General features: G+C 36.5%; 1 protein-coding gene across 1 annotated transcript in view; it reads left to right on the top strand.

The window, feature by feature from the left end:
- Nucleotides 1-24,206, top strand: part of GUCY1B1 (guanylate cyclase 1 soluble subunit beta 1) — a 46,965-nt gene that overhangs the window by 9,463 nt on the left and 13,296 nt on the right. Inside the window, exons 3-5 of the mRNA XM_023636396.2 lie at nt 6,825-6,925; nt 8,460-8,578; nt 20,247-20,444. Coding sequence (XP_023492164.1) covers nt 6,825-6,925; nt 8,460-8,578; nt 20,247-20,444 — 418 coding nt within the window. The remainder of the gene's footprint in view (nt 1-6,824; nt 6,926-8,459; nt 8,579-20,246; nt 20,445-24,206) is intronic.

Below are 24,206 nucleotides of genomic sequence, written 5' to 3'. Positions count from 1 at the left end.
GACCCTTTTGAGCTGTCATTGGTCAGGTTGATTTTTTGATGTATACTGACCTTTCCTGCCTGAAACAAGAACTTATTTTGCGACTCCATTTTCAAGATCCCTGTATTTAGGCTCTCCCATTTCAGAACACCTCTTTTCATATCTCCATGGGAAACTACTTAAAAGCCAGCAGTCCTTGCAGTATACTAAACTTAATTAAAAAAAAATGTATAATTGCAGGAGCCCAGTGTCAGAATAGGATTTCAGGTTTTGTACATTCACATTTTGTAGTTAAGGAATATCTCCTTAAATATGGAGTTAGGAGAAATGCTGCCTGGATATTTCTGACAAATTATATAGCTAGATTTAAAAAAATAAAAAATCCACGCATTTGAAAACACACTATGGACTTTTGCCAATAATATTTGAGTATTTGATTTTTTAGCAGGGAGTTTAGAAACATGTGGGGTAAATATATTTAATTAATTATTTCATTTCTTTTAAAACACGTACATATTTATTGAGCACCTTCTCTGTTCCAGGCACTTGAGTTAGGCACTAGTGATTAAAAAAACACAATACATAAACAAAACCCACAAAATGACAAAATACCACCATAATAAAAATACCTACTACCTTTTTGGGGAGAGGTAATTAGTGTAAATAAATGATGATTTTAAATTCCAACAAATAACCATCTCTAAAAGTAAGTAGGAAATGAATTGCTACTGGGAAAATTCTTCGTGTAGATGTACTTAATATTTAAACACTTATTGTGGCTACAAATATGTAGAATATGGTTATTTCTCATTTTGTCCCCAGATGAGAGTTCGGTCTTTATTTTTTAAAGCTCTTTGGAGAGATAGAACTTGTTTGTTTTTGGCTATTTGAATTAATAAATTCTATCAACTAATTAACACATTAAGTGCATCTTTAGATTAATTATATCGAGGCTGAATAAAAATTCCCAAGACATTGTTGTCATTCCTCTTTCCCTCTTCTTCCACTTGCCATTGCTTCTTCCTCATCTTACCCCTGTCCTTCATCTTTTTTCAACTACTGGACTATTGTCAGTTAGATGTATTGGGCATTAAGTGTCTGAGAAACATATTCTCAGCTCTTGACATAGATTAATTCTGCCATTTAACATGGCTCCAGGTATGTACTGCTGTCACTCGATTTTACAGATGAGGAAACTGAAAAATCAGTAAGTGAACTTGCCCGAGTTTAGTGCAACCACATATGAGATTAACTTAGTTGCTTCTTTTGCACACTGTGTGAGGAAAGACCCCGATTTATGATATGCATGAAACCAAGTGAGTTTCTCTCTGTCAAGGTTTACTTGTGAACCAAAGGATGTGCCTTTTTACCTCATCCCATCTCATGTAGGCCAATTTAAAAATAAACTCTCTCTAAATATGTATACTGTCTGCTGACCTCTTTCATCCAGTAATGCACCATGTACAAAAATTGGATGCTTAACCCAAACACGGTTATTGAGTATTTAAGTAAAGACAACACGAACTACTCCAAGTCATACTATTTGGAAATGGTGAGGACTGTATTCGTTTGGGGTTATCCAAGGGATTTTTAAAATAATAATAATAGGAAGCAACAGAATGTAAAAGCACAAACTCGGATATATGATGGTAGCAATTCTATTGGTTGCCATTTGATAGATGAGCACTATTGAATACATTTTAGTCCAGTTTACCTTTGGCTTCACATGATATTCATTGTCCTCTAAAAATTATTGAAAAAAAGTATGTCCAAAGTCTTTCATTTTGGGAACATTTTAAATTATTTCTCAGAGTAACCCTCTGGTTCTCCTCACATGTAAATTAAATATAATGTAAATAATAGGGAATTAACTTAATTTCTTTGTGTGTAATGCAACAATATAAACAAAGTTGATGCTCAAAAAGTATATTCGGGGAGTGGGCCCCATGGTCGAGTGGTTAAGTTCAGCAGGCTCTGCTTCAGTGGCCTGGGTTTGTGGGTTCAAACCCCAGGCACAGACCTACACACTGCTCATCAGCCATGCTGTGGCAGCGTCCCACATACAAAATAGAGGAAGATTGGCAACAGATGTTAGCTTAGGATGAGTCTTACTCATGAAAAAAATGCATATATATGTGTACATATATATATTCTGAAAGAATGAGCCATTCTAGAAAATTTGATTAGTGTACTTGGTTGAATTTGGATAATTTAAGCATGAAAGAAACTCTACATATAAAGAAAATAAACCTTAAATATTGTTAGAAATATCTATATATCTGATTCATTCTTTTAAGAAAAAAGCTTGAAAGTTATGGGATGACAAAGTGTGAGATAGAGAATTATGAGGTAATATTATCTGAATTATTTAAATTGTTTATGTAATCTGCATATTAGCTTATTACCCAACTTTCCATACGTTTGCTAGTCACCTCTGAGATTTCAGGTAGCCAGTAAAAAAATATCTTCAAAGAAAGAGAGAAGGAAGACTGTCATATTGGAAGGGAGACCATTAAAACTTCCCTCAAAGAATCGTGTCGGATGTACCTGGAAGATATATCTGAGAGTTTGCTCTTATCACATCTCTGCGCTCTCTGCAAGCTAAAACAATTGACAGCATGAAGTCTGAACAAATATAAATTTACCTAGAAGTTAGAAGGAAAATAGTATTGAGAACTGAGAGACACGGAGAAAGGTTTATTTATTACCTTAAAATTTCTACTAGCTCCAATGGTCATATTGACTGAAATTAATTCATTTGGCTATTACTCTTTTTGCACTGTAAATTCTCCTAATAGGTTTAATATATTAAACAAATTTTCAATAAAGTGTTTGTAGTATCTCCAGTTAGCTTTTCCTCTGAAAAGGGAAGAAGATGAAGAATGGGCTACGGAAGGAAGGGAAATGAGTCCAGAAAGATGAGCTCATAGAGATAAATTCTGCCTCTTGAAGTCTTTGCCCAGGTAGATGTTCTCTTCTCCAGGAAGCCCCCATGATCGTTATATTTCAGATTGCATCCTGCTCCTTTCTTCTCCATCCCTGCTCTCATCTCTTTATTCTGATCTACTTTCTTTTGTAGCATTTGTCGCCTTGTAATAGACTATAAAATTTGAGTCTATATTATGTTTATTGCTTATTGCTTGTTTCTGCCATCTAAAATGTAAGCTTTATGAGGGCAGGGATCTTTATCTATTTCATTCATTGATATAATAATAAAATGCTTAGAAAAGTGCCTGGGCGTAATAGGTGCTCAACTATTTATGGAAAAACACTGGGGGGAAAAAAAGAATAGAAGGCGACCCTAAATTCCCCAAAATTTCTAAGATAAATGTAAATAAGGAATCCTAAGTCTTTGGAATAATTCATTGGAATTCAGCGTGAAATTTTAAAGAGAAGTTGGTTATTTCCTTCTCTGTACTACTGTTTGAGTTATGTCTCAGCCTCCTTCCAGGGAGCATGTTGAGCTTATCACTTCAGGAAGTAAAGCTTCAAAGATAAGGGAGCTTATTTTATAAAAACGAGAGAAAGGAAAGAAGGAATGCATTGACTCATGGTGAGGGGACTTCTAGAGAAATGGCCATTCCTCTGTTTTATGCCGTGGGATTGTGTATTCTGTTTGTACCTCATTCACTTAACAGGTATTATGAATTGGTGCGTGTTTCTGAGAAACTGAGTTTATTACAGAAATTTATATCCTTTGATTTATCCTAGTTGGAAGAAAAAGAATAGGGCACCGTGAGAGTGTGAATTAATGTATACTTTATTATATATTTAAAGTTTATTTATATTTAAATAGAATGCCCTAAATCAGAGGCTTCAAAATTCCAACCTGTAGACCAATGCTGTTTCATAAAAAAATATTAGTGGCAAAATGAGAAAAATCCGGCTGTCCATATTCTTCAAATCAACAATTCCATTTCTAAGAATTCTTTCTACTTTTACACAGAAATATAATTATTAGCTACAAAGATATTCATCACAACATTGCATATTCTTTTGAAAAGAATAAAAGCAATCTAAATGTCTACTAACCTTTAATATGTCCATACAATGCAATTTTATGCAGTCAAGGTATAGAAGTATATTTATTGATGTGAAAAGATATCTATCAAATAGTATGTCAAAGAAGGAGGTTTGAAAGCAATATGATGTGGTATGTGTTATCTATGTAAGAATATCCGAGCGTAAACAACTTGAATATACTATTAGCAGTGGTTATCTCAAAGAGTGGAGAAGTTTTTTTAAGTTTTTCCTTTCCTATGTTTTATATTTTTATGCAATTGGAAATTAGAATTAATAAGATATATAATAGCGTTTATCAAAATATGTCAGTGTTTGTACATCATATCTTCATAATTTTGAGATATTTCACTGACTTCTGGTATTAAAAAGACAAGGTTTTGAACATGTATTTCTTTCAATTAATCGCTGTGCATGTGCAGCAGAAGGGAGCAGAATTTGACGTCTTCTGTATGACTCTTTAATTTTTTGAATATGTAGATATGAAAAGCACTGTGGTCATTAGTAATATATATAATGCTTCAACAGCTTAGAACATACTCTTGCACACTTTATCTCTTTAGAGTTGTGGAAGATGGGTTATATTATTCCTCATTTTAGAAAAGAGCGATTTTAATGCTTATGTGCTTTATGTGATTTGTCCAAGTTCATACAGCTAGTAAATTCTGGCCTCTGAAATTCAGTTCTCCATGCTTACTAAAGTCATGTTCTTTTTTTTCACGTGCATTGTTATGCATAACTGCAGGCAAATAAATAGTATGCTCTGAAGAACATAGGGTATTTTTAAGGATATCTCCATGCCACCGGGACCTAAGACATGCCACCATTTGGCATTTTTCCCTTGAGCAGACACTGGTGTTATAGCCACGAGCAGCAGCTGTGATAGCACAGCTTCAGTGGGAGAGAAAGAGGTTGTGGCCTGCATTGGCAGTATTTAAGGAACTATTCAAGCTACTGTGTTGAAAGTGCACCTAATTACAGTGCCTAGTTTCTCTTGTATTCTCCTGGCAGCATACGGGGATTGAGATGAATTAGATCGAGAGTCAGAGATGGATATCCAAGCTCCAAGTGTTTTTGTGAATTTAACATTGGAAAAGATACCTGGGAACTTGTCACTTCTCTTCTGCCGCTGGCACTATTTTGCATTTCCCCTCCCCTTTGGACACTTGTTTGAGAAAGATAATCCAAATCCTATCAAAATAAATATATTCAAACAATCATGACAACTCTTAAAAATGATATCTATGGGGCCAGCCCAGTGGCAGAGCAGTTAAGTTCGCACCCTCCATTTTGGCAGCCCCGGGTTCACCGGTTCGGATCCAGGGCACAGATGTGCACACCACTTAGCAAGCCATGTTGTGGTAGGCGTTTCACATATAAAGTAGAGGAAGATGGGCACAGATGTTAGCTCAGGGCCAATCTTGCTCAACAAAAAGAGGAGGGTTGGTGGCGGATGTTAGCTCAAGGCTAATTTTCCTCAAAAACAAAATTAAATTAAATTAATTTAAAAAAGCCCAATAACTATAATTTCCTTTCATTAATCATGTGTATATTTTGAGCTACTGCATTTAATAAGCTAAGGATATGTTAGAAGATTTTATCAGTCCACGTGGAACCTCAAACTTAACATGTTTAAAACACAGGTCTTGATTTTACTCCCCAGGCCACCTCCAGCAGTCTTTCCCAGTTCAGCTACTGATGACAGCATCCTTCCAGTTGCTCAGGCCAAAACCTCAGTGCCATCCTGTGTCCTTTCCTTCTCTCACATCCTGTATCCAGTCCGTCAGCAAATCATGTTGAATTTGCCTTCAGAATATGTCTGGATTTGGACCACTTCTCGCTCCCTCCACTCCTTCCGCTCTGAATCAAGTCACCAGCATTCTCACCTGAATGGTGGCAGTAGCCTTCTCACTGGTCCCCTTGCTCTGTCCTAGTCCCTTTTGGTCCATTCTCAATGCAGCAGCAGGATTGATCCCTTTAACCTAGTCAGTTCGTCTCACTGCTCATATCACAGTGCCCAAACCATCCATCTCTTACAAGTAAATGCCAAGGTCACCCCAGTGTCCACCCAGGCCCCTTGTTACCTCTCTGATCCATTCTCTTACAGCTACTCTGACCCTATGTCTGTTCCAGCGACACTGGCCTCTGCTGTTCCTCTAACTCCCCCAGGCCGCTTCCAACTAGCCCTTTGCGTATGCTCTTCCCTCTGCTCAGAACACACTTCCCCAGATTACCCCTGGCTCCTTCCCAGAGCTCCTTCAGACTTTGCTGAATTGCCAGCTTCTCAATGAAGCTTCCTGGCTGTTGGGCTGTAGCTCGGACTCCGCCTTCTCTGCGTTATTTTCCTCCAAACTACTTACCATTATATATGCTACTTATTAATTTTATACCTCGTCTGTCTCACCTTCTAGAATACATATGTTCCAAGAGGTCAGGTATCTTTGTTTATTTTGCTAAACGCTGTATCCCTAATGCCTGTAACAATGCCTGGCACATATAAAGATTCAACAAACATTTGCTGACTATATTAAACCAAAACTTATTTCTTAATTATGTTTAATATCAGGTATTGTATTGGGCATTAGAGTACTATATAAACATTAGTCTTGCTAAAATACATATGTTATTTTAATTTGAGGAGGGAGAGGTGAAATGATTTCTTCTCAATCACTAAATGTTTAGGGACATGACATTGATTTCAGTGAATTCGCCAAAAGCAAATTTTACTACAGATATAAAACCATTGTTTACACAGTCATTGTAGCTGTAGTAGCTATTTTATCTCAGTTTTTTTCCCTTGTCTCTCTCTCATTTTTGTTTTCCAGAAAAGAGGCACAGTTAGATGAAGAAGGACAGTTTCTTGTCAGAATAATCTATGATGATTCTAAAACTTATGATTTGGTTGCTGCTGCAAGCAAAGTGCTCAGTAAGTTGAAAGTGACTTTCGTTCTTTGGCTAAGTTACACATAGAAGCCCAAAGGAATGCGTGGTCCGGGATCACGTTGAATAGTTGTACGGGTTGTACACTGCACAATCCTGGTGGGGAGGAGCTTCACATCTAATGTTACGCTCAGGCTACCCTGAGTGCTATTTTTTCTTTTAAAGCTCTTTAGAGAAAGGAGGAGCTCTCTGCCCCCCCCCACAAAAAGTCATGTGTGGGGATGGAAAAAAATTGTTGATACTTAATATAATAATAACTTCAGTTACAGTATCAACAATGCAGTAATTACAAAAGTATAGTGTGCAGAAAATGTTATTCTCAAATCTCTTTTGCAATCGTAAGTTTTGTTAGCTATTGGTCAAAGAAAAAGGAAACTGAGATCCACATCAGACAAAGCTCATGCACAGAAGGCAAAGTTCAAAAGAAAACTTCATGGAAAAAAGTTTTTCTCAAAGTCGTATCCATTATTCTCATAGTGCCTAATTTATAACTAGGCTACAGTGTGAATGGACTAGAAAGAAGCTTTTCAGCTTTGCCAAATATGACTAGAATAGCAAATACTATCTATTGTGAAATACAAGAATTACATAAAAAGAATGGTAAATTTTTAATAATAAGAAAAATATCCAGCCTCATTAGTAGTCAAAATTGAAACAAATATTAAATAATTTTTTTCATATCAATTTTTTTCATATCAATTTGGCAATTAAAAAATTAAGTATCTAGTGTGGTCAAGGGAAGAGTTAAAGGGGAAATCATATACACTTTTAATCTGATGGGAAATCCAGACAACTTTTCTGGAAAATAATTTTGCATCATCAAAGTCTTTTAAAAAGATGTTCAAATCGTTTGGGAAGTTTTTATAAAGAAATTATTAGATTTATTTGCATTAAGATTTATGTATGTTTTCATTTTGGAGTTACTTATTTTATCAAAAATTGGAACAGCCTGCATTTTTAATTTCAATAAATAAATTATTGCATCCCTATGTTGAATAAGATGGGGAATAAAATTGATATTGCAGAAAAAATTTAAAAATGTTAGGACATATTAATCATTGGATATTAAGAAAAATGGACATTGGATATATACTATATACAACAAACTTATTAATTATATATATTTAGATAAAGAAAAACTATTTGCACCAAAATATTGTCAAATGCATTCTTGCTAATTTTCAAGATCTTTCCTTATTTTTCAGAAAAAATAAGTAATAGATTAAATATGTTTTAAAAAAGCTCATAATTAATTAAGTAGTTTCTCATGGAACCTGAGAAACTGCTTTGCTTCTAAGTACAAATTTACACTGTTAACTTGTTAATATGTTGTGTTCTCTGATTTCATTGTATTGTCCGAACCAGAATTTTTTCACATGATCTATGTTCGCGCTGCACAGAAGTTGAGGATGTTTAAAATTCTTTTATTATGCACTTTTCTTCATTCTTCCCGTTAACAATCTTCCAGCTCTAATACGTTTTGTTTTTGTTGTTGTTGTTCTCTCAAATCTATGAAATAGATCTCAATGCTGGAGAAATCCTCCAAATGTTTGGGAAGATGTTTTTTGTCTTTTGTCAAGAATCTGGTTATGATACCATCTTGCGCGTGCTGGGATCTAACGTCAGAGAATTTCTCCAGGTAAGCGAATGGAGCTGCTGCAGTTAAAAGCTGCGAGCGTGGGATTCTTAAACATGAGGTCTGGACAAGTGTCTTGCTGCCGAAATGGAATCATGGTAACTTTTTTCTAATTCACATCAAGTAATAGATATGAGATGGTCTTGAATACATTTTAGCATTTTTGCTTCATGTTTTCCCCTTAACTTTTGGTTGCTAACACTGAATATGCAAGTTGTAAATTAATGTTGTCTGAAAAACTCAGCATAGCCTGTTGTGATCTGTTCACCTGCCTTTGGCTAGTAGTTGTCCTTTTGTGTTTTAGATCCACACCATTGTCTCACTTTCTATTTGTAAGGTATTCCTAGTTTGTATAGCGTAATTAAATAGTATATCGGAATCTGTGACGTTCTACCCGGAGCTTGTTGTTGAGGAGAAAGCCTCATGGCTTTCAGGTGCTCTGCCACCAAAACAAATTTGAGAACTATTGCTCCAAGTTACATATTAATTAACCTACTATAGAAAGGAAAATAGGGGACCTTCCAAAGTCAGGGTCAGGTGAAGTAAAAGATAAATAATGTCGCCAAAGGCTTTTGTCTTCTATTCTTGTTTAAATTACCTTAAAAGTTTTTCCTAGTAAATTACACATTAGATGAGAGACTATTTTGGGGTTGACTGTCCTATTTTAAGCGCTAGGATTTGAGAGACCCTGCTTTTGAAATGTGTTAACATTGAAAATTATGTGGTTGTTTGTAAAGGATATTTCTAAACTGGCTGCTGAAAGCAGCCAGATCTTGCTGGAAAATGATGTCAGTGCAATACTAGCTGAACTGGAGCCCAGTTCTGAGGGAATGTAAACTACTTTGAATCCAGCTGCGTTATTGATTTAACAGCCAAAATAAGAACTTTAGTGTTTAATCAAAATGTCTGTTGTTTACATAGTGACATTTTTCTTATAAACTTAAAACAGCATTAAATCAAGATGGAAACTGGTTTGCAGTTCCCTGCCGTGGATTTACCAAACTACTGGGGACCAAAAAACCTGCCACTTCCAGAAGAAATAGCTGCCAGGAGATATTTAAATTAAACTTTAACAGGCTGTGTTTCAGTGAATTATTTTAAATGGATTAAAGTTTGATATTTAAGAGTATTTTGGGATTTTGGATTTTTTTAGTACATATTCCATTTTTAATACTTTGGTTGACTCCTGTCACCTTATCAGCAAAGTTTCAACTTGCAGTTTCTCTGTCTTAATTTTTACTTTCTCTCTCAATGGCTACCTGTACATGAGGAAACAGATATTCAAATGGATTTACAAATTGCTTTTTTAGTTTTTAACCTTTACTCATTGTGACCATCTCAATGGCACGGTAAGAGAGCAGCAGTTTCTGGTGTGTTTCTCTGTGTTCTAGAAATGCCTTATCCGGTAGGGTGGCCATTAGCCACATGTGGCTGCTAAGCATTTGAAACACGATGTGCTATGTGCAAAATACACACCAAATTTCAAAGACAGTAAAAAAGAATGCCAAATAGCTCATAAATATTTTACATTGGTCAGGTGTTGAAATTACAATACTTTGGATATATTGAGTTATATAAAATATGTCATTAACATTAATTTCACCTGTATTTTTTTCCTTTTTTTAACATGGCTACTAGAAAATTTAACATTATATATGTGACTAGTATTTGTGACTTGCTTTAGTGGCTTTTATTGCCTTTCATTTCCATTAGGGCATCATTATTTTAAATAGTTCTAAGACTTTTTTCCTCAAAATCAATAGGCAGCTTTAGTTAATACATTTTTAAATTGTATACTGTTTTATTTTATTTTTCTCTCAGTGGGAGTATGAATAATGAAGAAAGTAGAAAGTTATACTAGTATAAAGTTTTCATCAATATTGTACATTTTTGACCTAATTCTTTTTTTTCCTGGTTTTGAAATTGCGTATATTAACAACAAATTGAATGCATTAAAATACTGTTTTTTAAAAAGTAGATATTTATGTTATTATTAGGCTAATTACATAGAAATTAAATGGACTTGTTTCTGTATAAGTGATTGTAAAATAAAACAACTGATTTTCATAAATTGTTTTAAGATCCTAGCTCACATATAGAACTTGCTATTTGTCATTAGGTAAATTAATAGAAATCTTTATAGTAGACTTCAGCCCTTCACTAAAGAGTAAGATAAACTAGGCCTGTTTTTAAAGAGAGTCTAAAGACTTTTCTTTCTCTTTCACCCGCTGATTTTAACCAGTCACCAAATCCTTACAGTCTGTTTCCTAAATACTGAATTTTGAGAATTCTGCCGCTTTTCTTCATTTCCCCTTCTCTTCCATGGGACAGTTTGCCATTATCTAGAGATTGGATGGTTTCCCTCCCTCTCCCCATGACCCCTCCAGTCTCTTCTCTACTCTATGACCCTAGTGATTTTTCTGAAATGCAAATATATTTCATCATATCATTTCTTGTTTAAACCCGCCAGTGATTCCCCATTGTTCACTGGAAAATGTCAAAAATAATTTAAAAGATTGAAACTATTTACCTCCCCTATCCATCCTTCCTTTTCCTCTCTCCGAGCCCAGCCACGCAGAGCTTCTTTGAGAACCTTTTTCTTTTGATCTTGCTCTTCTATCCTCTGAGTCTTGGCACCTGCTCTTCCCTTTGTCCAGAGCACTGTTTTTGATCCTTTCACCTGGGTAAATCTTATGTATCCTGCTGGTCAAGTTACTTCTTCCAGAAACACTCCACTTCTCTTTCCCATCTCTACCCTATCTGAGTCAGGGTAATTGGCAATTCTCATGTTTTCAGAGTGCAGTCTATTTTTCCAGCCACAGTTGTTCTCACACTATATTATCATTTCTGGTTTGTCAGGCTGGAATGTAAACTTCATGAGACCAGAGACCGTGTATAATCTCTTAATGATGGTATCTCCCCTGGTACAATCTGTATATCTGGGAATGAATGAATATATATATACGTGTTTGTTTTTAAATGAAGATTTGTTGCTTGTACAAACAACAGATAACCCAAAAGCTCAAGATTAATTCTTTTATTAAGGATAACAAAAACTCATTTTGAGTAAGACTATATAACTATTTAGATGAATCATGGGTGGAAATATAGGAGAATAGACAGACACACACTAGACCAATTTCCTTTTCCTGTGGACATGGAAAATTACTGTTTATTAAGTAATTTACAAGTTATATTACTTGTATTTGTTGAAACCATTTAAATGTTCATCCTAATATTTCCAGTTGAAACTCTCAGGCTGAAATAAAATATTTGCTGAAATCAACATGAGAAACTACTGATAGAATTAGTTAATTTTGAATTATATGGCCCAGGCTATTTTATTGAGATAATACCTCTGTTCTTTTACAGAAATTTTTTATTCAAGGACAAACTGTATAGCTACAGCTACTATCTGTAGTTTAGTTCCAGAAAAATAATTGTTTTTCAAATGGATTTTTTCATTTCCTTTGATAAGTCAATTTAAACAATTTAACAGTTTAAACTGCTTACATAGTGGAAAGCCCCTCCTTGAAAGGTTTGCTACAAATATCAAATTCATGACCTTGCTTGTCCAATCTCTCTTTGTGCTTCTAAATTCAATTTTAAAAATTTTGCATTGGTCTTATTTTTAATCTACCTCAAGACCTCAACAAAAAATAGCTAAAAACCCTAAATGGAAAAAGTAATAAAATATAGGAAATATTTTTAGAGGAAGCTTTTTAGAAACACCACTACTTTTTGCTAGACATTACATAGTTTGGAATTGATTTTTCTTAATCTCTTGTAAAACCATCAATTTGTGGACTATTGATAAAGGTAGATAACCTTTGGAATTTATTATTATCCTTTGGTTGATTTAGTAAGTGAAAACATGATTTATCAGAAACATAAAGAAAAATAGAAAGATATTTTTATTTTGATTTTTGGATTTTATACATTTTACCTGGATATATTGTCTTAAAGATAAGACTATATTTCAACAGGAATTTTTTTCTCTATTCTACCACTTTCTTTTTCTCAATTAAGAATAAAACATGTGGCTCTATACGGCTGCTATAGTAAATTTCTATCTGAAGTTTCTAGTGTGTGGATTAAAACACCGCAGAGAACATAGAGGATTTGAAAGCTCCATGAGAAAACAGCCACTAGGAATGTCCAATTTAATGGTATTTCCACCTTAATACGTGCTCATCTCTACTTTCCAATGTCCTATTGCATTATTGCAAATTGTATTTTCCCCAAATCGGTGCACTAATATCTCCCATCTCATGTATTCTTTTGCCATATGGTTCTGCCTCGCCCCATTCAAGAGGTAGAATTCCCCTTCCCTTGAATCTGGGTCAGCTTTAGTGATTATTTGACCAGTGAAATGTAGTAGAAGAAACATTTTGAAACGCCCTAGGCTGTTTCAAAAGAACCCTTGAATTTTCCACCTGAGTATTTTGGAACAGTTGCTCTTGGGATGCTCCCTCTTGGAACCCAGACACATGAAAGGAGAAGCCCAGGAAACATGGAGAGGCCATGTGTCTGCTCTCAGACAGCAGGGCTAGCTGGGTTCCCAGCAAAGAGCCAGCAACAACTTCCAGCCATTTGAGTGATCCATCTTGGAAAACTAGCATAGTAGAGCATTATGATGACTCCATCCCCAACTTCCATCGGACTCCAACCCAAGAACTTCTGAGTCCAGGCAACACACAGAGTCGGGAGATAATAATAAATTATTGTTTCCAGCCAGTATGTTTTGGGGTGCTTTGATATGCAGTGATAGATAATTAGAAGAGCATTCTGTGTATTGTTTTTCTCGTTATTTTTTTATGTCTGTATTAGTATGTTTGTGTGCAATCGTACACATTCACAGATGAGGCAGGAGCTTTGATTAGGCCGTATTTCATAAGATAAGATAATAAATGGCCTCTGGGAATGGAACCCAAGTCAGTCACAGCAGAGCTACCAATCATTTTCAGTGGTATTACATTACTTTTATGTTATGTGCTCTTTACCTCTGCAATACTTTTACAGAGGTAAAATGAAGTTAAAATGAGTGTCGAAGGCTGCCACATTGACTATTGAGGAAAAAAATGAGCAAATATGCAATCTTAGAGACCAGTCAGGATTTAAATTATGAACTTGTTTAGATATGCATAGGAATCCCAGTTGAATAATCAAACAAATGTTCTGTCATAGTTTGCTGGAAACACCAGCTCCTTCAGCTAATTTTGGTGTGACAGTAGTTTCACTCATTCACTCCGTTTATATATGTGGGAGTTCCTCTAGCAGTGTCTCTGTTAGGGTCTGCAATGGGATTTCATTCAATTCATCTCGGCTCCAGGTTTTGGCTTCTAAAACACAACATTGCGATTTGGCCAACCCACCAGGAGCAATCTGGGATTGATGACCGATCTAAAATTCTTAAATGTTTGTGCAAAGTGTTATTTGAGAAATATGAGGATTTTCCTGAACAGCTGTGAAATTCTAATACTTCCCTAAATTATTTATAATATTTCTTAGGAAAAAATGCACCATCCACTTTATTTTTAACTTTGAATTTCAAAAGGAACTGTTTTCTCAACATCCAAAATGCCAATTTCTCTAACATGCAATTTTAAAATTGACTAGTGAGGACTTTTAAAGGATGATAAGCATTTTAGAATTGTAAGACTGTTTTCTCTTTGATTAACTCGTATATATTTTCACAGTTTTACAAAATATTGATTGTCAAATGTGGTATTATATAAGAGGGATTTTTTTAACATGAGTTTAAAAGCAGTAGAATAAATGAAATATTTTACACAAGCCATTCTGTGGCTATTTGCCTTTTTTTCTTTAATTAGAACACTTCTCTTGAGAGGATAGTAATGATAACTATACATCATTTAAAAAATATTATCATTTAAATCATTTTAGTGACTGGTACAATTTCTTTTTATATAGGGCCTTACATTATTTCTTTTAAAAAAAAGATTCTCTGTATCTTTCCAACTGGAAGGTTATTTCTTGAGGTGCAACTCCAAGAAGAAAAGGCAGGAAAAATATCATTAAAGCATTAACTTCTTATGTGCTTTCATTTCATGCCACTTACACCCTGACCTTGGTGCTTCCTATTATATGGGGTTGGGGTTTTCTACTTTATTTAGGTCTTGCTTGTTTCAATTTTTCATGTTCAAATTCTAAAATGACTTCTTTCTTATAAAACTTAAAATGTTTTTCGATTACGTGACTCCTATAAATAAATGTTGGTGTTGGTCTTGTTTTTCAGAAGTGTGAGGAATAAAACAAAAGGAAATGCTGGGTCTCATCCTCTTTCCTTACAAAAAGAGAGATTTGGGGCTGGCCCCGTGGCCGAGTGGTTAAGTTCACGCGCTCTGCTGCGGGGGCCCAGGGTTTCGCTGGTTCGGATCCTGGGCGCGGACATGGCACCACTCGTCAGGCCATGTTGAGGCAGCGTCCCACATGCCACAACTAGAAGGACCTGCAACTAAGATATACAACTATGTACCGGGGGGATTTGGGGAGATAAAGCAGAAAAAAAAAAAAAGATTGGCCACAGTTGTTAGCTCAGGTGCCAATCTTTAAAAAAAAAAAAGAGAGAAAGAGATTTGCAATGACTGATGATTAACATTTCTTCCAGATCTAACTTCAGCGATGTTCTCGAACAACACAGACAACTCTCTTCTCCCTGTCCATTAGGATAAGGATTCTTGAAGACTGAAAAATCTCTCTCTCTCAAAACTTTCAAGGCAAGGTCTTCCTCCACTCATTTGTGTGGATCATTTGAGAATTTTTAATTAGATGCCCTGGAAGCAGGGAAATGAGGTAGTTAATTCCTGCAAACTTTGCCTCTGTGGTTGCCAGAGCTTATTGTTGCCGCACATAGTACCAAGAGGAAATTTATATTTATTTTGAAACTTTCCAAGATCTTTATAAATATGAAACTTCAAAGTATTTCTCACAGGAATAATAAATTCTCTTTTATTTCCTAAATCTGTGAAGTGTACTAAATCTAGGACTCCAGTATGGTCTCCCAGGATGCCAGCACAAAATTTTTTTTCTGTAAATGATAGGTGTGAAGGGGATAAGATGAACTGGGTAGCGGAATTCCAGAGAAAAAGTACATTCATTTTGGTTGTAGAAAATGCAGTGAAATGGTAACAGAACATTAAGAAATACGATGAAGGCCTCAGACTAGCCTTTGGCATCTTGAGGCAAAAATAGATGGATGGACCTGCTCTCTGTCCTGTTCTGTTTTCTAATTTCACAAAGCTAAGGAGAATGAAGTGAAAGCATATTTGAAGTTTGCTTTTTTTATCCCCCTAGGAATCTACTTGTGCTGAATATATGTCTTTACATTTTTTTCGTGTCTCTTCTATGTATATGCTTCTTTGTAATTGGCCACTCAGCTCTTTTCTTTACATACCTGCTTCCATGGGTATATTTAGAAATAAAACAATACCAGTTTTAACATGAAACTCGTTGTCCAGAATGCATTGCTACAGCCACGCAGATGAATAATTAGCTTTGTATAGATAATGTTATAAAATGCAAACTAGATTTTCCCTTGCTGTTTTGAAATCTTTTTTATGGCCTTTGAGGTTGCTGCAAATAATTATGGTTTAACTACGAAGAAGGCACGTTTTCTGCAGTACAAATGTATTCAAATGAAAATAATTTAATTTTTAATCATGAGCTCCATTTCTCATAATAGACGGGCTGTGGTAATCACTTTAATTTTGAGAGAATGAAACCAAGTAAGGAAAGCTGTAACTAAAGAAATCCCAAGAGTATTTTGTTATGTTAGATACTATCTAAAGAAAATCAATATTACAGTAAGTCGTGTTAAATCTTTTATGCTCCAAGAAAGCACTTTACTTGTCCATTTAATTAATAGTAGACTCAATAAAACAGTGAATCTCTGGAGAGTTGGTTACCACAAAGACTTAAAAGATGAACATTCTGACGTCCCATGTTTTGGTTTCCCGCTTGCTTTGAAGTGATACATTTAAGCAATATTTTATTATCAATATTAATACCATAGTATTATCAATATCTTTAAGTTAAAATGGCTCTGCATTTAGGGTGTAGTGCGTATCTTTGTGTGACTCATGGAGTAGTGGTCTTGGGCCATCCTCGCCAGTCTCTGGCCTTCATGCACATCAATGGTGCGGCTAATGTAAACGGTAGCAGTTGTCACTGCCTCACCCTGTCTATTTAGCTGCATATAGAAATGTGCTAATAATATAACGTGAGAAGAAAATAATGAGTATGAAAGTGATATAGGCATATTGACTTATATTTAAGCATTTTGTAGAGGAAACATTGAAAAATTATTAAAATATATTGTTATTGTTTTACTCATTTTGTTTTCTTTAAAATGAGCCACAACCCAGGCTGGGCTATGTGAGAGAATTTCCTAAATGCAGCAACAAACTCAGTTTTGAATGTGGAAAATGGAGATAAATATAAAACTCTTAAAGATTTTTATTTTTCCTTTTTTTCCCCAAAGCCCCCCCGGTACATAGTTGCATATTTTTTTCTTTAGTTGTGGGTGCTTCTTGTTGCGGTATGTGGGACGCCACCTCAGTATGGCTTGATAAGAAGTGCCACGTCCGTGCCCAGGATTCGAACCAGTGAAACCCTGGGCTGCTGTAGTGGAGTGAGTGAACATAACCACTCGGCCACGGGGCCGGCACCAAATATAAAATTCTTTTGGTGATTTTTTTCTCACCAGATTTTCTCTCACAACATTTTTTGCAACATCAGCAGAAGTTTAAGTGTTCTGGGAGGGTTCTGAAGAGTGTCCTTACATCTTCCCTTCTCAGGAAAGAATTCCCATGTGAGAATTTGTCATAGAAGAACCTTTCATACTACTCAACCAGGTAAAATAGTTGTAAGCCTTCATGGGCTTGTAGTTTATACAAACTGTCCAATACTTAGTATCTGCCATATTGGATTCCTTTTCCATGGCAATAGCAGCCTCTAGAGGCAATCTGGACAAATTAATGTTTTTGTAATGAACTGGCCTGATTTGATTCTAACAGGTGTAATTTTGGGGAAAAGAACAAAAAGCACTAAAAATGAAAGCATTTCAAAAAGCAGTTCACCCAGTAGAGGAAACTATTGAAACATTTACCCACACAAAAATGTCATCACCTCATGACCTAGCTCAGATCTGATCTTCGGTTTGAAATTTTTGGACCCCATTCTTCCAGGCTGAATTGTTGGCTCCCTTATTTATACATCAAAAGCCACTCTGCGTATTTGTGTGTGATATAAACCATGAACTGTTTAAAGTCAGGGTCTGTGTCATGCAGATTTGTACCCAACACTCTACCCTGCCCTCAGCCTGCACTTTATGATATGTAATGCACATGCAATCACTTTATAGAATGAATGGATGATTGAATGGAGGGGACAGAAAATTAAACCACGGTGCCCTAGGTGCCCTGGCAGAGAATTTGTTGAATTTCGGCACCCAAGGAGTCACCTCGTGCTCACTCTAGTTTCTTCCTAATATCTTACTGGATACTTCTGTTTCCCTAAATTGGCCTCTTTGAGACCTTTGGAACAAGAACCATAGTTCAATTTTGGCCCATCTCCAGCACCTTCTTTTTAAATGCGTTGTTTTAGGCCCATGGCATTCTGAGACTTTTGTTTTTCCTATTCTCTGGAGCAATAATCACCAGTTATGAGAGATTAATATTTGCTTGATGTTTAGATTTTTATTGCTACCATAACATAGTACCACAAACGTAAGTGCTTAAAACAACATAAATTTATTATCACACAATTTTGGAGGTTGGAAGTCCATAGCAGGTCTCACTGGACTGTAATCGGGATACCCGCAGGGCTGGATTCCTTTACATCGGCTCTAGGGGATCATCCTTTCCTTGCTCATTCAGGTGTTGACAGAGTTCAGTGCCACGTGGTTATAGGGCTGAGGACCCAGTTTCCTTGATGGTCATCAGCTGGGGGCTGCCCTAAGGTCCTAGATGCTTCTCTCTGGTCCTGGCACATAGTCTCCTACACCTCAGAATCTGCAACGGGGTGTCATTTTCTTCTCATGCTACCATCTCTTTGACATTCTGTCATTGCACTTTTCTCTCTCTCTTTAACCGGTAAAGGCTCTTGGCTTTTAAGGACTCCGTCACTCGTGTGATTAAGCTGGGTTCACCCAGGCAATCCAAGATTATCTTCCCAACTCAAGATCCAGAACCTTAATCTCATCTGCAAAATCTCTTTTGCCTCGTGAGGTAACATATTCAAAGGGATTAGAGCATGGCAATCTTTAGAGCACCGTTATTTTGCCTGCTACACCTGGGATGTGCTCAGTGCTTTACTGCATCATTTTACTTATCTCCATTTGTTTTTGTTGTAAGATTGGCCCTGAGCTAACATCTGTTGCCACTCCTTTTTTTTCTTTTTTTTCCTTCTTCTTCTCGCCAAAGCCCCGCAGTACATAGTTGTATGTTCTATTCTGGTTGTAACTAGTTGTAGGTCCTTCTAGTTCTGCTGTGTGGGATGCTGCCTCAGCATGGCTTGATGAGTGGTGCTAGGTCCATGCCCAGGATCCAAACTGGCGAAACCCTGGATGCCAAAGTGGAGTGCATGAACTTAACCACTCGGCCACGGGGCCGGCCCCTAGTTGTCTCCCTTTATCAGAAGAAATGAAGTCTTAGAAAAGTTGGGCAAATTGGCTACATCACCATGAAATGACGGTGTCATGATTTCAATCCAAGTCTACTTGATTCTAAAGCCATGTTACTCTTAATTCCTACATCATATTATGCTATGTGTGTATCCTACTAATATGTGCAACACACACACACACGCATTATGAACTAAGTGTTGAAAAACCATGTTGGACCAAGAAACAGGTATAGTTTGCATCATTTCTTCTGTTGATCTTTTTACAAATCCCTTTTTTCTTTAATAGTGAGTAATACAGGATGGTGGGGAATTTGGCATATCTAAATTAATACAAGGCTATAAGAACAGAAAGAATTTATTGGCAAATTTATTAGTTTTCTAAGACTTCAATTCCAAAAGGTAATTATTTCACAGGTTAGTCATGAAGCTATACCTTGATTGGAGACTACTAATGAACGTGAAGAAATTACACTGCTTTCATTTCTAAAATGTTTTTAATTTCCAAAATATGGTGTCACAAAATAATGTGCTTATGTTTGCATACATTTGTAACTCTGATATAGTGTTTTGAATTAATAATTACATTTTAGGATTGTAGAGTAAACAGAAGGTAGTATGTGCTCACTGTGGGCATTTCATATTGTTTATTACAACATGCATATGCAGCTGCCCCAGACTCCTGTAAATATGCTTATCTTTGCTTTAGCTCATAACCGTGTTTCTTTTTTCTGTTTCAGGCATTCTTCTTAGATCTCATTTGTGGATTTATCCTTCCTTTCGGTGAATTAACTATTAATAGCCGCAGATGTTTTCCTTCATTACACTACTTTAGGTTCAGGTTCTTTACGGTTCTTGCCTTACAGATGTCTTAGTGTAGCAAGGGAAGGACGTGCCATGTGAATGTCACTCTGCCCACCTGCCCACTAAGCTCAGATTTGAGCCTTGTTTCTTTACCTTGTGTTCCCAGAGTGGGCTGCCATTGTGGAAGCATTATTTATTCATCACCGTTTCCTCTTTATTGCAGAACCTTGATGCTCTGCATGACCACCTTGCTACTATCTACCCAGGTATGCGTGCGCCTTCCTTTAGGTGCACTGATGCCGAAAAGGGCAAAGGACTCATTCTACACTACTACTCAGAGAGAGAAGGACTTCAGGATATTGTCATCGGAATCATCAAAACAGTAGCTCAACAGATACACGGCACTGAAATAGACATGAAGGTAATAATTAGTAAGCCAGCGCTCGTGGTCTAGTGGTTAAGATTCGGTGCTCTCACTGCTGTGGCCTGGGTTTGTTGCCCAGTCAAGGAAGCACACCACCCATTTCTCAGTTGGCATACTGTGGCAGCTGCGTGTCGCTGTGATGCTGAAAGCTATGACACCAGTATTTCAAATAGCAGCAGGGTCACCCATGGTGGACAGGTTTCAGCAGAGCTTCCAGACTAAGACAGACTAGGAAGAAGGACCTGGCCACCCACTTCCAAAAAAATTGACCATGAAAACCCTACAAATAGCCGTGGAACATTGTCTGATATAGAGCCAGAAGGTGAGAGGATGGTGCAAAAAGACTGGGCAGGGTTCCACTCTGCTGTACACAGAGTCGCTAGGAGTCAGAATCAACTCGACGGCACTAACAGCAACAACAAAAACAGTAACGCAGACTCTGCTGAACACAGAGATGACACGTAGAACATGAAAAATGATACTCTGTGAATTTCCCTTTAGTTGTGGCTGCTAGTGGACCTCACCAGAGTTATAGGTAAGCCATAACAGCAGCACCACCAGCAATCTTCTATATTTGGCTTTGGAATGCATTATACAGGATATTTCTTTCCTTGTGGCAGCAGGTTTTTCTTTCTAATTATACAGTGCTTAAGGCAACATGAATTTTAGTTTGCCTTCTCTTTGAGCACACACTAGCTGGGAAGCAGGAGGGTATGTGACTGCCTAAGCTGTGGCCTTCAGAATACAAAACCCCCACAACATGGACAGTCAAATTTCCAAACAATATAAAATCAGATATTTTATTGTTCGTTGTTTCTTAGTGGATTTTTTCAGTCTGTCCCTGAAATATAGTTGAAATTTCTCATTTTGTGAACTAAAAGTTTTTCTTTTATTTTAGATAGATTACTTTGTGAAAGAATCCAGGTCTCATACTTTAAAAATGTGTTGCTGGGGCCAGCCTAGTGGGATATTGGTTAAATTCACATGCACAGCTTCAGCACCCCGGGGTTTGCAGGTTTGAATCCTGGACACGGACCTACACACCACTTGTCAAGCCACACTGTGGCAGCATCCCACATAAAATAGAGGAAGATTGGCACAGATGTGAACTCAGGGTCAATCTTCCTCACACACACACAAAAAAAGTCTTGTTATTGATAATACACACTGTTAGTTTTGAGTGATAATTTCAAGGTATTGATCCAGCAACTGTGCAATAAAGAGAACATCATTTTTCTATCTTTCTGACCCAGATAGTCTCTCCCAGTCAGCTGCTTTTTGTGTGTTCAGCAAACTCAACCCCAAGAGCCATTTTTCTGTGGCTCTATGTTTGAGAAAAGTGAGGAGAGGGATACCTTGCTTCAGCTTTTCTTTGTGGAAAATCTAACAGGTAGTGTTTTTTTAGACATCATAGTTATGTTCTAACGCATATGGGAAGCCCTCACTTTAAGTATGGTATTATGCAAATAAAAATTGTAACATTTAGGGGCTGGCCCCGTGGCCGAGTGGTTAAGTTCGCGCGCTCCGCTGCAGGCGGCCCAGTGTTTCGTCGGTTCGAATCCTGGGCGCGGACATGGCACTGCTCGTCAGACCACGCTGAGGCAGCGTCCCACATGCCACAACTAGAGGAACCCACAACGAAGAATACACAACTATGTACCGGGGGGCTTTGGGGAGAAAAAGGAAAAAATAAAATCTTTAAAAAAAAAAAAAAAGTTGTAACATTTAAATTGATTGTATTAGAAAAGTATCCCATATATTTAATCCCGTAACATCACGTTAGATTTCATGGTTTTCTTTCTTTTGGGAGTTGGTATCAGTTCTTACTTGGCCCTTGTTGGCAATTCCCAGGTGCATCCTTCGTTTTTCTAAAACCAAAAAGTGGGATTATGTGTAACATGACATTATCAAATCCAGAACCCTTTGAAAACCAAAACCTTGCGTAAAGGAGCGAAATTCATCCATGATTAGAGATCTCACTGGAATTCAATCAAAATCTTATATGCCTTTCATTTCCAACCTTTGAACTTGACATCAAACTAACACTATGTCTATACTGAGTGAGCCTAGATCAAGGACTTTACACATACTGTGTCTGCTCTTGGTTTTTTTTTTTTTATTTGGCCCTGCTGAGCAGGAAACAAGTACGTAGAAATTTCATGAAAGAAACACAAATTAGTGCATACTTAGAAGCTGCTGTTGCAGTTCTAAGCAGAATTCTAAGCATTCCAGAGACTTTTGGAATGGGAGGTTGATGGCATTAGCATACTCTATATAAAATTCAAGTCTTATGTGATTCACTTTATACAATATTTAGGTTGTCTTTTGGCCCACATGTATTCAAGCGCTCCAGTATAGACTCTTGAAATATTTGCATTTTGTAATTATATTTCATGTATGTATTTTTTCAAAGGAACTGTTCTAATTTCCTGAAGTATTGTTATGTCAAATCCATAGGGTTAACAGCTCCAGAGCTTCTAGACTATTTAACGACAGGAGAAATATTATACCATGTCGTGAAGAGATATACCAAGGAGAGGTTAAAAAAAAAGAAAAGTAGTTTCTTTTGCCAATTTGATCAAAACAAAAGAGTAGAATTGAGGAATTAATTAGTAAATTTCGGGTGCATACGATTGAGTACCTCTAGTTAAAATGGAAAAAGAGCAGAACATCAAAAGTAGGCCTGAATTTTAAGATTGACTCTTGTTTATGAGAGTTTAGGGAAATCAGCCTTTATGGGCCAAAGTTTTCAAATCAGAATTAAGAATATTAATATTTAACCAGTGTAGTATATTAGTGTGACACTTATTATAGTAATATCCAAATTTAGCCCAGAAATTATAACTTAAAGAAAATATATAATGGTATTCATGTTGATTGTGATTTGTTCTTATGTCTCAGAGTATGTTGCAGTGAACTCCTGAGCAAGGAGTGAAAGTTTGTCTTCATTTAGTGGTAACCGAAGAAATATTGCCCCAACTATTTACCTTGAGATAGAATTTTTCCCCTTACAAGAAGATGTGTTACTTGCATTTTTTTAAACTCAAAATAAAAAAATCTTTTCTATGTTTTCATAATGCATTTGCCTGTGAATAATATTTTAGAAGTATAGTTATTTCTTTAAATTATAGAGCTTTGCTCACAATTTTGATTACTTCCTTAGAGTGAATTCCTAGATGTGGAACTCAATTAAAGAATATACAGTTTTTTAGAGATGTCTATGCATATTCTCCATCTATCCTTCAGAAAGATTTATCAAAATACTCTCCCACTAGTGGTATTTGAGACCACTCTTTTTCTGCATCCTGCCCAATTTGGTATTGTAATTTTATATACTTGACAATTGATGGGTAAAAACTGACATTGTTTGTATTTTTAAATAGGCATCTCTATCATTTTGTTTCCCACTGGTTTTTTGGAGTATTTTTGTTTGGTTTTTCTTTTTTGGTGAGAAAGACTGGCCCTGAGCTAACATCTGTTGCCAGTCTTGCGCTTTTTGCTGGAGGAAGATTGTTGCTGAGCTAACATCTGTGCCAATCTTCCTCTATTTTGTGTGGGATGCCACCACAGTGTGGTTTGACGAGCAGTGCTAGGTCTGTGCCCAGGATCTGAACCTGTGAACCCTGAGCCGCTGAAGCAGAGCATGTGAATTTAACCACTATACCACCAGGCAGACCAGTCCCACTGTTTTTAAACATCATTTTCATTGTGTTACATATTAAATAGTGTCACTCTGTGCAATTTATAGGGCATTCACTG

This window comes from Equus caballus, chromosome 2 (assembly GCF_041296265.1).
Source record: "Equus caballus isolate H_3958 breed thoroughbred chromosome 2, TB-T2T, whole genome shotgun sequence".
Lineage (NCBI taxonomy): Eukaryota > Metazoa > Chordata > Mammalia > Perissodactyla > Equidae > Equus > Equus caballus.
Note: the sequence above shows the minus strand (reverse complement) of the source record. Positions and strands in the feature narration are given on the sequence as shown.